Source organism: Tachyglossus aculeatus, chromosome 6 (assembly GCF_015852505.1).
Source record: "Tachyglossus aculeatus isolate mTacAcu1 chromosome 6, mTacAcu1.pri, whole genome shotgun sequence".
NCBI lineage: Eukaryota > Metazoa > Chordata > Mammalia > Monotremata > Tachyglossidae > Tachyglossus > Tachyglossus aculeatus.
Window position 1 is genome coordinate 19,962,198 of NC_052071.1, and position 18,459 is coordinate 19,980,656.

The 18,459-nt window shown below is 38.8% G+C and overlaps 1 protein-coding gene across 4 annotated transcripts in view; it reads left to right on the forward strand.

Annotated features, from left to right (window-relative positions):
* THOC2 (THO complex 2) overlaps window positions 1-18,459 on the forward strand; it is an 83,050-nt gene that overhangs the window by 18,215 nt on the left and 46,376 nt on the right. For all 4 annotated transcript variants that reach the window (XR_005451618.1, XM_038748468.1, XM_038748470.1 and 1 more), the window contains exons 2-9: window positions 292-350; window positions 3,583-3,674; window positions 5,758-5,809; window positions 9,658-9,728; window positions 12,167-12,288; window positions 13,194-13,327; window positions 15,848-16,014; window positions 16,700-16,792. Coding sequence is in view for 3 of the 4 variants with exons in the window: in XM_038748468.1 (XP_038604396.1) it covers window positions 292-350; window positions 3,583-3,674; window positions 5,758-5,809; window positions 9,658-9,728; window positions 12,167-12,288; window positions 13,194-13,327; window positions 15,848-16,014; window positions 16,700-16,792 (790 nt within the window). In the remaining variant the exon portion in view is untranslated. The remainder of the gene's footprint in view (window positions 1-291; window positions 351-3,582; window positions 3,675-5,757; window positions 5,810-9,657; window positions 9,729-12,166; window positions 12,289-13,193; window positions 13,328-15,847; window positions 16,015-16,699; window positions 16,793-18,459) is intronic.

Below are 18,459 nucleotides of genomic sequence, written 5' to 3' on the forward strand. Positions count from 1 at the left end.
TTTTAATAAATTGGTTAACATAAAACATACCTTTTAGGAAAGCTTTCGCAATGCAGTATTCCAGTGCGCAATTGTAAAGAAAAGTGTCATTTAAGTTTTTGAAAGACTACAACTAATGGTTTTCCTCAGATGCTTATGCTACAATAATCTGAATGTGATTTGAGAGAGGGGTAACCTAGAACAAGTCAAGGACCAATTGGATATTTGGAGATTTGCAAAATCTTATAATTTCAAGAAATTCTATTTTGATACCAGAATTTAATACAGATCATGTTTTGGTCTTTTTTTCAGTTTGCAATTATGCCGCACTCTCAGTGAGAATAAAAGCCATGAAAATATGACTTTTGGAGGTAAGTTAAATATTTTCTTTTAAGGTATGGGTTTTATTTAGTTTTAGTATGATGAGGTTCTTTGGAATTAAATGATTTATTGAATTTATTCAAAACACTTTACATTTGATGTAGGAATGATTAGGTAAATGAAGACTATAAAGTTAGGTGATCAAGCCAAATGACTAGCATGAAAAATGATAGAGAAACCTTTGACTATATTTGAAATCGCTTTAAGTGCAGAATGCTGTGTTTTGAAGTCCCTTAAGCTTCCTATTATGTTGCGGAGTTGTCTGGGGATCTTGTTAAAGCAGTTGCCATAGGAAACTGGAAGAGGGAAGGGTTGCTTATTGTAAATCAGATATAATTTAAAATGATTTGTGAAATAAGTAGTTGTAATATGACAGTTTCCATTTTATTAAAGCTACTTTTGTCCTTTATTCCTAGATAGGTTTTTATTGTTTCTGATGGTTTTACTTTCATAATTGGTCACAACTGTTGCTTTGTTTAGACTAGTACAGTGTAACAGCATTTATTGTGATATTGTAGGTGGGGATTATTTGCTTTGTTTTTCAAACTTGATTGTGGGAAGGTTTGCTTTCCAGAAAAGTTCAAGAATTTCCATTTTCGTCTTTATGCTTTTTGAACTGCGATCCTTTCTTTAAAAGTTTGTTTGGAAAAGACTTTTTTCCTTTATTCCTAGATAGGTTTTTATTGTTTCTGATGGTTTTACTTTCATAATTGGTCACAACTGTTGCTTTGTTTAGACTAGTACAGTGTAACAGCGTTTATTTAGTGATATTGCAGGTGGTGATTACGCAAAGGTAATGTAGCATTTGGTTAAAAACAAACGTTCAGTGGTGAATAATTTGTCTATTCCCAACAGCCCTCTGACATACATAGTTGTAAAGCAATCTGGAAATTTTCTAATTTATTGTGAGATGATTGTGTAAAGTTTTAAAAAAACATAGTGTCCTTTTATGCATAGGGAATAGTACTGTCAGGCTAAAAAAATAGCGTGGAGGCTAATTTATGTAAAGTTGGATAAGAAATTAAGTTTGAATTTCACAAATTTAGATTTTTAATTGACATCGCCCCCTTTTGTCTTCCTATTCATTCATTCATTCAATTCCTAGTCCAGCAGTTCCTCGCAAAGGGAACCTTTATAGAGGGGTGGCACCGATGCCGCGCAGTAAAGAATGGAATGATTTAGGGAGATGGGGAGGAGGTGGTGGAGGTGGTTTAGTGGGCTACGGCAGCCGAGACTCGTACCGTACACGAGCACATCGTGAATGCAAGGAGAGAGCAGGGGAGAAAAATGAAAGCGTCTGCAGTCTTGTTGTGTCCCCTTCCCCCGCACCCCTTCGGTGGTTCTCTGGCCCTACTGAGGCTGCTCCTGTCCCAGCCTTGGATGGGAGGGAGGCTAAGGAAGGTGGGGTGGGGCTGTACTGGTTGGAGGGAGGACCAGGATCAGGAGAAAGAGATGCAAGGAGTAATAATAATAATAATAATGATGATGGCATTTATTAAGTGCTTACTATGTGCATAGCACTGTTCCAAGCGCTGGGGAGGTTACAAAGTGATCAGGTTGTCCCACGGGGGGCTCACAATCTTGATCCCCGTTTTACAGATGAGGTAACTGAGGCCCAGAGAAGTTAAGTGACTTGCCCAAAGTCACACAGCTGACAGGTGGGGAGTTGGGATTTGAACCCATGACCTCTGACTCCAAAGCCCGTGCTCTTTCCACTGAGCCATGCTGCCTCTCAGCAAGCAGTGGGAGTGGCCAAGGCAGAGCTGAGCTACTCTGCGCACAGGAACGTGGTTGGGTTTCACCCAAATTACACCCAAAACTAAATCAGAGTTAGAGGAAGAAGAGGATGAGAGTCAAACTCACCAAAAGCCGTAATTTATTTAAGCCCGGTTCTTTCTAGACTAAAGGAGATGATACTCCGTGTGGAGTCCACAATAACATGATCCATGGAAGGCCTCTTGTATACTATTAGAATATGCATAGTTATGCATGTCATCGCTGGTTTTTTGGGTTGTGTTTTTTTTTTTTTTTAAATAGTGCTTACTATATGCCAGGCACTGTACTGAGTGCTGGGGTAGATATAAGGTTATTGGGTTGGGCATAGTTCCTGTACCACATAGAGCTCACAGTCGTCTTAATCCCCATTTTACAGATGAGGTAACTGAAGCCAGAGAAGTTGTGATGTTCCCAAGGTCACACAGCAGAGTGGCAGAGCTGGGATTAGAACCCAGGACCTGTGACTCCCAGAATTGTACTCGTTCCACTGTTCCACTAGACTGCATTGCTCCTTACTGTGCGTCAGGAAATTGTTACAGAACTATGGAATGTGAAGTATTTACCTGGTATATAGTGACTGTAGGGATTTTGGGTTTGGTGAACTAAATGGGTATTATTATTTAATACTGATCTGTGATTCCTCACACACTGTGAACAGTAGATTCTTTTTAATGGGATGAGACGTAGCCTGCCTGTTCTGATAATGGGATTATTGTAATTTTTTCCTTTTAGAAAATTGATTTCTCACTGATTGTCTCTATACACATATGCATATATGTAATTTACATATAGGGATTAGGATGGTTTGAGAGTGGTGGTGTTTCCTGTAATCAAAGATTTTCAGGGTGAATTTGACTGTCTTAAAATACTTCCACAAATAAAATGCCCCAGAAGGCACTCAATCAGCTCTCCCCTTCCGAGCTAACCTCACTTTTCTTGCACTGCAATCTAGTCCACACACTTCGCCCCTCTGTCACCAACCTATTTATTGTATATATCTCATTCTTTTCTCTCACTCCCCATCTTCACATTCTTCTACCTCTGTCCTGGAACTCCTTCCTCTTTATCCGCGAGACCACAATTCTTCCCATCTTCAAAGCCCTGTAATAAACAACATGTAATCCTGTTGCTTTATCCATACTGCACCCACCTCCTCCATCTCCCTTCAGAAAACATGGGAGAGGAAGCTGAGAGGAGTGGTTACCTCACTCAGTCACTGTGGACTTTTTCTGTGTGTTAAGGATAATCTCTATTTTTGAAAATTTTTTTTGCCATCTGTGCAGTGAAATTGGTTTGGGGGTGTGTCTCTTTTTACTAGTAATATTTCTGTTATCAGATCACATTTGTAGCTATCACCCACTAGACAAAGTGTTATCCTGAAGAGATGCTCCCTGAATTGTATGTTAATCGTGCTCTTAAAATTTTTTTTTTATTTTTTGTCAACAGAAATCCAGCAAGCTCTCTATGAACTTGCATATCATGTCATCAAAGGAAATCTAAAGCATGACCAAGCTTCTAATGTCCTCAGTGACATTATTGTAAGTATTGTATTCCATTTGATATCTTTCTGGAGGGGGATAAACAATAAAAATCAATACTGATGGTGTGCCTTGGACATTTAGTGCCTGAAAATTATAAAGGTCTTTTTTTGGTAGTAAAATGACCAGTGAAAAGAAGAATTTTATCCTAGTTTATACAGTTGATGCTTCATTTATCCAGTATCATCAGAATAAAGGAAGTCAAGTCTTCTAAGATTGTCTTAAGAAGGAAACCTGCAACAATATTTTAGTGGTCCATACCAAAAAAAAGTGTCCCCCTGATGAAGTGGGTTTTTTTTTTTAATTGCTTTCAAACCAATCCAGAAATATTAACTTTTTAAACCAAAGGTGTATTGATGTACCCTGGTTTAGGCAAACATCTAATGCCTGGTGTCTGTTGTAAATAATAGTAACCTGATAGAAGCATATCTACACTAGTTTTGCGTATATTAAAGAAGTTGTTATGCTTCATCTCCCTTCCCTCTCCTACAGAATTAAGGCTAGTTTCAAATAAAAAAGATACAGTGATAACTGTCACACTAGATCATCGGTTATGAGTGATTATCAGTAAGTATTGGAGGAAATTGAGTAAGGTTGGACCTATCCCCAAATGACTATCTAAGAGAACCAGCATTTGAGCTAATCTTCCCTTACACAGTTTGGTTTGAAATATGAAATTGATATCTACTGGCTTAATCTTAGTGGGGCAGTTGTATTATTTTCAATAATTTTTTTTCTTTATCAGAATTTTTTTTTTTTGGACTTTAAGGGGTTAGAGCCATCCCTTGGTGCAAAGTATATTCTGAGATGGCATCAAGAAGTCAGGGTATATGTATTGAACCACAGACAAATCCATCTAAGAGCCTGCCTCAGGAACTGTGGTGGTCTCTATGCCTAATTGACAACCTGTATTTTTTTTTCCATTTGTGTTTGTGCACCCAGTTTTCTTGCTCTGCCTTTGAACCTAGATCGTATCCACTTCTCCAACCAATGCTTTGATTAGGGTCCTTATTTTTGTTTACTCATTTCCTCCTCGAATCTGGCTTTCTTTCTCTCTCCTCCCTCTTTATAGAGGTTTCTCTTACAGCACCATACTCCAAAGGACACGTCCGAGGCTCTGCATGAGCTACCCCCTTATATTCTTGGGAGCTTGAGGGGCTTTATCCCTAGATGTTCAGTTACTTTGACTAGGAAAGCCAGGTTCCTTTGCTCCCATGTTCTTGAAGAGGCAGTCCCCTTTCTATTCTGGTTACCCTCCAGATGCCTTGACTCATGTTAGCAGGGTTAGGGCACATCCGATTTCATTGGCAAATTAGGTGGAAGAGAGCCAGTTCAAGCCACCGTAGTTGGGAGTTGCTGGAGGAAACAGGAAATTCATAAATATGGGGGTCCGACTTGTGGCCTCCTAACACTACTGCCCTTGCTGTTTGGAGGAAATTGGCTGTTGTGATAGTCACCACTTCAAAGTGCAAGGGACGGTTGGACGGGAAGGTCTCCCGATTCCTTCTGGTCCAGCAGCAGATGCTTACTTTCCCTTTGTCCGACTTGGCAAATGATGGAGTGCCGTTTAGAGTTTTAGGCTTGCGTATCACTTTTTCATTTGAATGAATTCTACAAAGTGTATTTAGCAGTATTTTTGGGTGAAACAAGTTGAATACACTTTTTTTTTTGGATGGGGTGGGAAACTTGTGATATTAGTTGTCCTTATGGCTTATTTTAATTTTCCCTATTTTTGCTCAAATACCTTAATTGTAAAGTTTGGTGTCTGATGTCCTTGCAGCTTATTTTAACTCTATCTTTTGTAAAATGTCTTCATTTTTATGTTGTAGTATATGATGTCCTGGATTATGTTGATTTTCCTCAGGTTTTGTGAAATATTTTTAGTTTTTATTGGAGAGCAATCTTTTTTGCCTTTTTATTATGTTAGATAATAAAAGTAAGCATGCACAGATACCAGGACCTTTTTAAGCAGACTTTAAAAAATCACATTATAATATTTGAATCCTAATTCTTTTTTGTTGCATTTACTCAGATATTTACTATGGAATTTTCTTGTCCTTACCCTCCTCCCTCTTCCAATTAGGAATTTCGTGATGACATGCCCTCCATTTTAGCTGATGTATTCTGCATATTAGGTAAGAAAAAACCTAATTGGTTAAAATGTGCCATTTTGACCTAAAGGAATTATCTTACACATTGTTTTTTACCCAAAATAATTTGAATTTAATTCTGTGATAAAATGTAAATGAAGGTAATTTGAATCAATGCCATCAGTGTTTACCAGTGAGCAATTACAAATCTTACTATTTTTTATGTGACAGTTTCCAGACATTGTTAGTTCAACTTGGGAATGATTGATATCTCCAATTGTAGAGCTTGCTGTAGTGCCTGAAGTGCTGTAGTAGTGAAATAAGCCCAGGTGATACAACTAGAATTGGAGGGCCGGATGAAAGACCTCTTGATCATCTTCACTGACTCCATGGGGGCTAAAGGGGAGGTTTCCGCCACGGACCCGGAACCGTGAGGCAACTGCCATTTGCTTAGCTCCCTTAGGCTTTTGAGTCAGGATGGGCAGTCATAGCTAGCCCTCTTCTCCCTCCAACCTGCTGAGTGGAAAGAAGTGAGGATGCAGCCAAGTTGGTGGTGGGATAGCCCGTCTTGTTCCCAGCCAGGATGATCTGCCCCCGATGTAGTCCCAGGACTTCAGGGCTTCTGGTTATCTTCCTCAGGCTGTAGGGTTGGGCCTCAGGTTCCTCCTGCCCTTGGCCTGGCACCTATGTAGATGAGTTAAGTAGTGGGGATTCTGGAGGAGAAGGAGACGGGAGGGAATGTGAATTCATTGAGCCCAGTTCATAGTTCGAGACACAGTGTAATCCTTGCATGTCAACTTAACCACCGTCTTGAGATAGGTAAAATGACTCCATCTCTAGCTCTCCTTTTCATTTTCCTTTTCCCCCAGCCCCATTTCTGTCTCTCTTGCATTCATTCCCATGTTTAAAATGGAAAATTGGCACTCCTGCTTGAGGTTCCTTCCATTATCATGATGCTGTGAAATATGATTAAATAAATGTATGCATGCAGTGAGCAGTTCATACAGTATTTATTGAGCACCTACTGAAGGCAAAGTACTCAATAGTGAATGAGAGAGTACAGTGAAAGTAAAAGCATCTTACTCTTAGAGCTAGCGATATGTTTATAATCGGTCAGTGGTGTTTGAATGCTTACAGTGAAATGTGTTAATTTTTTTACAGCTAGTGCTGTTTTTTGTAACAATCTTGGCCTTAGGTTTAGAAAGAGTAAGGATAGGCATTTTCATTTTAATAGAGTAGTAAATCACCAAGGGTAGGAACCATCTCTACAAACTACTGAACTCCACTCCCTGAAGTGCTGAGTTCAGTGCTTGCACACAGTAGGCAGATTGACCCCGTTGTTGGGTAGGGACTGTCTCTCTATGTTGCCGAATTGTACTTTCCAAGCGCTTAGTACAGCGCTCTGCACACAGTAAGTGCTCAATAAATACGATTGAATGAATGAATCAGTATAAAATCCAAAACATTTGAACTGCACAGAATTGGAGTAGCTGTAGAAATAGCTACTTTGCCTTTTGAGGAATAAGACTTTGTCAGGCGAAGGACCAGTCGGCAGATCTCATTCACTCTTTGAGTGCCATCATGGGGAAGTGTGGCCGTGACCTGTATTTCCCAAGCGCTTAGTACAGTGCTCTGCACACAGTAAGCGCTCAATAAATATGATTGAATGAATGAATGGAAAGCCATGGGCTTGGGATTCAAAGGCTGTGGGTTCTAATTTCTGCTCTACCAGTTGCTTGCTGCCTGGCCTTGGGCAAGTCACATAATTTCTCTGTGCCTGAGTTACCTCATCCATAAAATGGGGATTAAAATTAAAATAAATTGATTTTAATTTGATCATTTAATCAATTAAATTAATTAAAATTAAATAAATTAAATTTAAATTAAGATGAAATTAAAATGGGGATTGCCTCATCTGTTAAATGGGGATTAAATCCTTCTCCCTCCAAGTTAGGCTGTGAGCCCATGTGCATTCAGGGACTGTGCTTGACCTGGTAAACTTGAATCTACCCCAGCGCTTAGAACAGTGCTCGACACATAGTGAGTGCTTAAAATATGCCATTAAAAAAAAAAGTCTTTGCAGGTTTGTAATAAAGTACTTTTGACCTTCAAATGAAAAAGTATGCCTCTCAAAGTTAGTTGTTTGAAATATGATTTAATCTCAAGGATATCAAGCTTGAAAATAGGTTCAAATTTATTAAAACTAGTGATTATAAGTAGTGTTTATATTAACAATGTGAGTGAACAATTTAAAATTTAATGCTTGACTCCCCCCCCCCCCCGTGAGTACCACTCTTCAAGTTGCCAAATGGTAAGTGACCTTTTTGAAATGCAGAAAGCAGTTTAGAAAAATCTAGGGTATAAATCAGGAAGGAAGAGCATGGCTTTTCAACATGATTTCCAGTTAGTTCTTGATGACCGATTGAGCCTCAGAGACAGTGATTTGGTACCTATTTCAAAATTATTGAGATTCTTTAGGACTGCTTCATCATGAAACAAAAGTCTCATACTCTTAATGGTAGAATACACAAAGTCACTATAATTTTACTTATTTGGTATAGATATATAGAAGTTAAAGACCAATTTTCTTTTTTTTAATGGTTTTGAAATGCTTACTATCAATCAGTGGTATTTATTTTGTGCTTCCTGTGTGCAGGGCAATGAATATATTAAGCACTTGGGAGAATACTATGTGCCAGGCATTGTACTCAGTGCTGGGATAGATAGAGGAGAATCAGTTTGGATAATAATAATAATGATGACATTTATTAAGCGCTTACTATGTGCAAATCGCTGTTCTAAGCACTGGGGAGGTTACAAGGTGATCAGGTTGTCCCACAGGGGACTCACAGTCTTAATCCCCATTTTATAGATGAGGTAACTGAGGCCCAGAGAAGTGAAGTGACTTGCCCAAAGTCACACAGCTGACAATTGGCGGAGCTGGGATTTGAACCCATGACCTCTGAGTTCAAAACTCGGGGTCTTGCCACTGAGCCACTGCTGCTTCTCTAATAATGATGGCATTTGTGAAGCGCTTACTATGTGCAAAGCACTGTTCTAAGTGCTGGGGAGGATGCAAGGTGATCAGGTATCTCTGTCCCACCTGGGGCTCAGTCTTAACCCCCATTTTGCAGATCAGGTAACTGAGGAACAGAGAATTTAAGTGATTTGCCCAAGATCACAGAGTAGACAAAGGACAGAGCTGGAATTAGAGTCCCAGGCCCATGCTTTTCCCATAAGGACATGTTGCTTCCCACACTTCTTTATCAAAAGTTTCTCACTCACAGAGTATTAAGAGTGCATGGAGTAAAAATATGGCCCTTACTAGTATTTTACTGTTGAGGAAGGGCTAGTTTATTTATCTGTTACAAGGCATAAATGCGAATTTTTTCTCCTTGATTCTTAAATACAAAAGTCATGATTTGGAAGGGTAAGTCATGTTGTGTAGTATAATTCCTCTTTCCATGAGTTGCATAAATTCACAGAGACTGTTTTATACTTTTTTTGGTTTATTCTCAACATATATATTTTGCCTAAATTTCCACTGTATTTCTTATCTTTTAAGAAATCAGCTTCTATAGACTTAGATAATGATATAGTATATCTTGGGAACTATGGGACAAGAAAATCCTAAATGTAAATTTTAATGGAACTATCAAGTCATTGGTAGTAAGTTAGTGGTCTCAAATTGACTAATCTGTATACCAAAACTGAATTCCATGACTGATTAGGAGAAAGTCAAGGAATGCTTCTTTGAAAAGTAATTAATATGAAGTATCTAGCAAATAATATAGATTACATTTGATATTAAATGTTAATTTCACTATCCGGATTAGGTTTTGAGTGTCTGGGGCTTCATGTAAGAATTCTTTTATTTACACATGTCATTGTAGATATAGAAACGAGTTGTTTAGAAGAAAAAAGCAAGAGAGATCAATTCACGCAGTTGGTGTTAGCATGTTTGGTAAGTAAATATTCTTTTGGTTACCATTTCTTTTGTCTTAAGCTTTGCATTTCAGAGTATGACATTTGATTTTTGGCATAATGTAATCTCTAGGTATCAAAGGTCAATACTTTCTCATCTGTTGTGTAGATTGGATTTTATAAAATTATGCAGTTTTAGGTAGGGGGTATATTGCAAAGGGGTAATACTGGAAAACATTCTTTAATTTGGATCATTACCTAATTTTGTAATGACAATGTTCCGGGCATCTGGTTGTCTCCATCTACCTCTCCTGTTGATAGTTTAGATAGTCTCGTGTTGATAGTTTAGAGAAGCAGCATAGCTTAGAGGAAAGAGCCCAGGCCTTGAACAGAGGACCTGTGTTCTAATCCTGGCTCCGCCAGTTATTTGCTATGCGACCTTGATTAACTTTTCTGTACATCGGTTCCTTCATCTGCAAAATAGGTTGTCATTTCTTGTTCTCCAGACTGTGAGCTCTGTGTGGTGTATCTACCCCAGCTGTTAGTACAGTACTTGGGCACATACGTACTCAACAAATGGCACAGTTATTATTTTTAATTACCATATTAAAAAGGAAAAATGACTGGGGAGCTGACTGCCCTTTCAGATACCTTCTAATCTCCTTTCTTTGTAGTACTCCTTTGTATGGTTGGAGCACAATAGATAGTGATATTATGGGCACAGGGAGCAATGAGAGCAGCCACCTCCTCCAGTTCATTCATTCAATCGTATTTATTGAGCGCTTACTGTGTGCAGAGCACTGTACTAAGTGCTTGGGAAGTACAAATGGGCAACATATAGAGACGGTCCCTTGGGCTCACAGTCTAGAAGGTGGAGACAGACAAAAAAACCCCCAAAAGAAGTAGACAGGTGCTAGTCTTGAGGTCCTTGAGGTTATTTAAAGTGTTAATATGCCACAACCAACCTGGAAGTGAACTGGAAAGCCACCTTGTGAAGCTTAGGACCCTTTCCTCAGCATCCCTGAGAAGCAGCGTGGCACAGTGGAAATAACTTGGGCTTTGGAGTCAGAGGTCATGGGTTCAAATGCCGGCTCCACCAGTTGTCAGCTGTGTGACTTTGGGCAAGTCACTTCACTTCTCTGGGCCTCAGTTACCGCACCTGTAAAATGGGGGTTAAGATTGATTGAGCCCCCCCATGGGACAACTTGATCACCTTGTAACCTCCCCAGCGCTTAATACAGTGCTTTGCACATAGTAAGCGTTTAATAAATGCCATTATTATTATTATTATTATCCTTCCATATCTGTGTACTTCTGAGAAGGGCATTAGGTCTGGAAGAAGCACTTAGCTCCAGGGCTGCCAAGTTAGGCGTGAAGTGTCCACACTGGGCCCATACTATCTGTGGAGGTGATTACTTCAGGTAGAGCGTATGATGGGGGAATTAATTCTCTGAAATCTTGGGGCCTGTTAGGATTTTTTTTTAAGTGTTTTTAAGTGCTGTGCCAGACACTGTATTAAGCGCTGGGTTGGATAAAAGATAATCGGGTTGGGCACAGTCCCTGTCCCACAAAGGGCTCTTAATCTTAATTCTCATTTTGCAGATGAGGTAATTGAGCCACAGAGAAGATGTGACTTGCCCAAGGTCACACAGCAGACAAATGGTGGAGGCCGGATTAGAACCCAGGTCCTCCGACTGCCAGGCCCATGCTCTAGCCATTAGGCCACACTGTTTCTAGTTCATCATCATCATCAATAATCGTATTTATTGAGCACTTACTGTGTGCAGAGCACTGTACTAAGCGCTTGGGACGTACAAGTTGGCAACATATAGAGGCAGTCCCTACCCAACACTGGGCTCACAGTCTAAAAGGGGGAGACAGAGAACAAAACCAAACATACTAACAAAATAAAATAAATAGAATGGAAATGTACAAGTAAAATAAATAAATAAATAGAGTAACAAATATGTACAAACATATATACATATATACAGGTGCTGTGGGGAAGGGAAGTAGGTAAGATGTAGGTAGGTAGTTCACTCTAGTTCACCTCCAGATCCACAGCCCCATTACAGAAGTAGCATCACAGAAGCTTTGTGGAGTCTAGGAATCCCCACTTTTTCAGAGGACAAAATGTGCCTTAGTTATATCCCTGCAAAAAAATAGTGGCCCTATAGACAGAGTGACAGCATATTACTGATGGAATGAAGCATAATTAGTATTGCTAGTTTAAAAAAAAACCAAACAGAAAAAAAAACCCTACGGAATATCTTTATATCCAACAAAGAAGCATTTAAAAATTTGACTTATTTGCCATTGTTCTGGATTAAATCAACCCCCAAATAAGAATATAAAATAGAATTCTTCATGTTTTTTATTTGGAAGTGTGTGTATGTAGAGTTTTAGTTTTATCACCATAGGTAAAGGTTCATGTTGACAATTCTACGTGAAAATCTCTGTACATTATGTTTTGTGCAGTACTTAGTTTCAGACACAGTTCTAAAGGAGCGACTGGATCCAGAAACATTGGAGTCATTAGGGCTTATCAAGCAATCCCAGCAATTCAATCAAAAATCTGTAAAAATCAAGACAAAACTTTTGTGAGTATGAATTCCTTATTTAGTTGGTGAATTTACCAGTTGTCAAGTGGGCTAGATGATTTTGAGTCTGCTTCCTAGAGTATGGTGTTAAGACTGTATTTCCATGTTTTTGGTTCTTGATCAGTGGCTACTTATTTTTGGAGCCTGTTAAGGAACATTTTATTATGGCAATAGCTTAGGCATTGTATTTTATTTAGATTTTGATGATAGATTTTTAAGTCTCTACAGAGCTACGATTTTGAATAATTTGTAGCTCAGGCAAGATACTTTAAGTCCCTCAGCCCTGTGGTCCACCTCTGCTCACTGGGGCTGGTGGGGATGGGCCTAGGTGGCTGAGACCCACCCCTAAAGACCAACAACCCAGCTGTGACTGCAATGATTTCCAAGACTTTCATAGACTACAATGGAAAGTATATTTTTGATAATATAACAGTATCTAGCTTGTTACTGGCAGGAGGCCTGTCTGCTAATTGTTGTACTCTCCCTACCACTTAACACAGTGCTCTGCACATAGTAAGCTCTCAATAAATGATTTTATATATGCACACACACACACACACACACACACACACAGACAGAGAGAGAGCACATTTGGGCATTGATATTTGCCCCACTCTCACCCCACAGAACTTACGTATTCAGTCAGTCAATAGTATTTATGAGCGCTGTGTGTTGAATACTATACTAAGCACTTGGGAGAATAAAGACACCTTCCTTTCCCACAACAAGCTTACAGTCTAGAGGACATACATATCTTCAAATTATATTTTCAAAATTATATTTTGAAATTAACATTTCAAATAAGATGTTAACCTTTTCTTTATCTGGGACAATAGCCACACTAGATCCTTGTGTACATTTGAGATTTGTTTTTAATATTATCTAACGTCTCTATCCAATTTTAGTTATAAACAGCAGAAATTCAATTTGTTAAGGGAAGAGAATGAAGGTTATGCAAAGCTGATTGCTGAACTGGGGCAAGATTTATCTGGAAATGTTACTAGTGATTTAATCTTGGAAAATATAAAGTCTTTAATAGGTAAGTAAATACTTGTTTTCTGTTTCATTTAGAAAGTAATGGTCGTATTTTTACTGTTAGCGAAATCCTCTGGAAAAAATATAAAACTTTACCAAAGCTATTTTTCTAGCCTTCTAAATATTCTATTAAAAATGAGTTCCCAGTAGGTTTTGATTCCTGACAAAAAAGTGGGCCCTTAAAGTTTTACTTTGAAGTGAGAGTTTTATGACCAAAAACTGAGGAAACTAGCCCAGTGAATAATAAAAGTGTGTATATATAAATGCACACAGTTTTTCTTTAATGTGGGTTGTGTTCTTACGAAACCTCATGATATAGAAGACTTGCGCTATAGTGCTCACCGTTTCCAGTTCTGTGCACACAGTTTCAATGCCACAGTATCCAAGCAAGTGTGCATTTTTTGGCGAATATTTGTTTTGTATTAAACTACCTGAAAATGTGTTGTGGCAGAATCAAATATATTTTGCTATTGTGTCATCTTGGTTCTGATTTGCTCTTGGGCTAACTGGTGGTATTTAAGAAGCTGCCGTATTTAATAATACATAATGGGAGTTTACAAGCCACTTTTTCTCTTGGGAACTATGCCAATGGTAATTCTAGCTGTACTGTGAGGTATAATGGTAAGCTTTATTGTTTGAGCATAGTACCTTCAACTGAGCCATTTAAATGGGTATGCCATTGTGAAAACCTCAGTGGTATTACAGGCTACATGTTAAATACAATAACTTTTCTGTTGCTTTAAAATTTAGGAGAGAATTATACTATTTAAAGGTGTTCAAATAACCCAGCTTTCAGTCTGTTGCTAAATAGTCTTCCTACTTGTGGCAAAGAAAGTGTTTATAGTTGTAAAAGTCAGACTGTTTAGCTAGTTGAATTTTTGATTTCTTCTCTCTCCGACTCCTTTCACCCTGAGTTTCAGCTTTTTAGTGGTTGAATATTTCACAGCTATTGTAAAGAGCTTGAGTGTTCTCAGAGCAACTAACTCCCAGATTTTGTTTCTACTATGCATGTTGCTCTTTATACATTTGGAGTACTTTGTTTGACATGGATCTGAGGCAGATGTTTCGGAAAAACAAAACATTTCGAATGTATTTTCCTCCCTAGGACCTCAAAATGTTTTGGAGTCTCTTGCTTCCATTCCCCAAAACTAAAATTTTACCAAGCTTTCCCATTGATCAACTTAATGTTTTTACTCTGAAATCTCAATTCTTTTAACTTTAAACTTAACAATAATCATGTTTTAGACAGGAAACTGGGAGAAATTGATTGCTGAGTACTTCACCAGTAAATGAGAATTAGCCCATTGTCCCTTTGGGTAATACAGTTCTACCAGTAGTAAGAGTCGCTTTGAAGGAACTAATGCAAGGGTTCACTTGGAAAGGAAAGAGGACAATTTTCTATAATTGTAAAAATTCTTGTTTTTCCCTATGCTGCCTTATGGGGCTGTCATGCTCATTCTTTGACTGTTATAGAATACTAATGGAAATACCTCTTCTTTCCATAAGTTTTTTCATCATATGTCCCTTAGAGCAGCTTGTTTCTTTTTCTTAGTCTTTTGCCTGTCAACTCTGTGAGTCCCTCTGTTTTAAAATCAGGGGAACAAAAAAAATTGTTGTCTAATTCCCAAGGTACTAGCTCTGTCAGGCCACTCAAATCTTGAAGATGAACGATTGGACACAGAAGGAGGTACTTCATCAAGTAAAAATTATGTAGAATGCATACCGTGTAAGTTGAGCCAAAAAATATAGATTCATCATGGTCAATGTTGGGTATTACAGGACAAATTTAGGGATGTTAAAATGGCTGTCTCTCTCTGTGAGGATGGATATCATGAAGGATAAGCATTATATTCTTCCACCAAGTGCCCTGGCAGTGACAGAATACTAAATTAGTTGGGCCATTTGTTTGACTTTTAATATATAATCTTGCGCTCTGATGTTATTTTTATCATGCACCCTTGCTTTTCCCTATTGATTTCCTGGCACCTCTCGGAACAATATAATTCCTTCAGTAACTTTTGTGAATTTATTTATACTTTCCTTAGCGTTCAGGTTTACGTGTTCTGAATTATTTATTTTGCTCTTTCTAGTTATAAGTATTTTTATGTTTGCCTCCCCCATTAGAACAAACTGTTTCTGTGATTAGGGAATGCCACCTTTTTATTCTGGAACTTTCCAAGTGCACAATACCATGCCCCACATCAACTGAGCTTTCAATAAATATTGCCCTTCCAGGGTATATGCACTTCGCACTTACCTGGGGTAATTTAAGTCTGACTCAGTGTCGTGCTGTAATTGGTCAAATGAATTGTGGAAACAGTACTTCAATAAAATGTTTATGTGTTTTACCTATGCTCCCATTTACTCACATTGGACCAAGTAGTCTAGTCATGCACAGGAGCTGTGTATGCATGTGTGTGTTTTGTGTGTTAAAGTGAATGTTTCTAGATTCCTCAAAGAAGTCAACTCTTGCAGAGGGCTAGCTACTATAAATCATAATTTAATTTTATGTCTTTATTTATAGGATGCTTTAATCTGGACCCCAACAGAGTTTTGGATGTCATTTTAGAAGTCTATGAATGCCGGCCAGAATATGATGAATTCTTTGTACCTTTAATAGAATCCTACATGTATATGTGTGAACCTCAAACACTGTGTCATATACTTGGGTTCAAATTTAAGTTTTACCAGGTAATATATATTTCAGTTTGTCATTTGTAATTTCACTGATTTATAGATATGTCTGATACTTTTTTTTAAGCAGTATTGTTTGGATCGTGAATTACAATACATGAAATATCTTTTTAAACCATTTTAGATAAGATCGTCATCTTCAGAGTCAAAATGCATTACCAATGCTTTAATGAAAGCACATTCTTTAAATTATACCTCCCAAGTCAGATATAAATGCTTTTATAATATTGTTAATTTTGGTTTGGTCTTTTGTAGGTGTTATTTGATTTGATTGCCTTTCTTGTGTTGTCATGTATTGACTATGTTGGTATGTGTATAGAAATTCACTGAGTTATGGTGAAAGCTCTCTGAGGTGTTTATTCATTAAATGATTTGTCATATTACACCCCCCAGGTTATGCAAGTCAGGCAGTTTTTCCCTTCCACTTGGATCAATACTGTTAATATAGTACCCTTTGGGAAACATGTTTTTTGTTTTTTTTCCTGTTAGAAGGATACGTGGAGTCGAGAATCTGGTTCTGATTCCATGTATCATGTGAAATAGGACATAGTAGCAAGTACCCTGGGTCTCTAATCTGTGGGCTGATGGTTGTTTTTATGGGCAAACAGTGGGAAGATTGCATTTCTCATGTGACAAAATCATGGTACCTCAAATAAAAGTGTAAATAACTTGTATTTTTTAGGAACCAAATGGAGAGACCCCATCATCTTTGTACAGAGTTGCTGCTGTACTCCTACAACATCATCTTATAGATTTAGAAGATCTTTATGTACACGTAAGTCACATCTACTTGGCCTAGAAGTGGGTGACGGTAAAAAGAATATGTGACGGTACGTTCCTAGAAAGTGAATAAGGCTGAAGAGAGGCTATTTGGTGATGGCCTTTGCCAGGACCTTTTTCCTTTGTCTGCTCCCATGAGTTACCTTATCTTCAGTTGTCTTCAGTGAAGTTAGACACTAGTCCCAAGCCCAGTATAGGTTTTTATTTTTTATAATATCCAGAAATTACCCACCTCAGAACATACGTCTGCTCCTACTTCCCCATCCATGCTCGCCTACTTGACCAGCTTGGCAGAGTAGAAAGAGCACGGGCCTGGGATGAGAGGACCTGGTTTCTAATCCTGGGGTGTGCCACTAGCCCACTCTGTGATCTTTGGCAAGTCTCTCTACTTCTTTGTGCCTCAGTATCTGCATCTTTAAAATGGGAATTAAATAGCTCTCCTGTCTCCTCCTTAGACTGTGAGCCCCATGTGGGACAGGGACTGTGTCCTACCTGATTTATATTGTAGTTCTTAGTACAGTATTTGGCACAGTAAGTTTGTAAACACATGCCACTGTTACTTTGATGAATATTACCTTTAATAATATGGGGAAACCCCTCCTGGCATGTGCAACGTACTGGGAGTAAGGGGTTACCCACCCCTCACCCAGGGTAAGCAATCCTGAACCTATCCAAGCGATTAAGGCCGGGAGAAGCCCTAAATCTAGCCTAAGCCCTTTGGGTGTGTTTGTACGTGAATAGTGGTTATTTTGCTTCCATTGCCTTTTTAGTTCCCTCTGCAGCCTATTTGGATCACTCAATTTGGGCACCTTTCAGGGATACTTCCTGGTACCCAAGAGTATTGAGCAACTGTGAAGTTAATTTCATATCATCTTAAATAATTGTCATCACCGTATTTCTGCTGGATGACCCTAGGTTTATACGTGGTTGCTGGGTGGTTGTTGGCTACTAATAGTAAGGAAGGCACACCAAATTATAATGATCCTAGGTAATTTAAGAGCTGACTGTAGTTATTCATTTTTTTCTCAAAAAGTAATAGCTCTATCCACTTGGCTATTAAACTAGAAACCGTGGTTTGTTGATCAAATCAGCAAACTAACGTGGCTCAGTGGAAAGAGCATGGCTTTGGAGTCAGGGCTCATGGGTTTGAATCCCGGACCTGCCAATTGTCAGCTGTGTGACTTTGGGCAAATCACTTAACTTCTCTGTGCCTCAGTTCCTTCATCTGTAAAATGGGAATTAAGACTGTGAGCCCCCTATGGGACAACCTGATCTCCTTGTAGTAATAATAATGATAATAATGGCATTTATTAAGTGCTTACTGTGTGGAAAACACTGTTCTAAGCGCTGGGGAAGTTACAAGGTGATCAGGTTTTCCCACGGGGGGAGCTCACAGTCTTCATCCCCATTTTACAGATGAGGTAACTGAGGCCCAGAGAAGTCAAGTGACCTGCCCAAAGTCACACAGGTGACAAGCTGCGGAGCTGGGATTTGAACCCATGACCTCTGACTCCAAAGCCCGGGCTCTTTCCACTAAAAGATAAGTTAACCAGTGTAAATGGGCCGCACGGGTCGAGAACCCAAGGTGATGACGTAGATAGGAAAACTGGCTCAGACATGAGTTCAGATAGAGCAGTAGAGGTAGGAAAGCTGGCTGCTCGC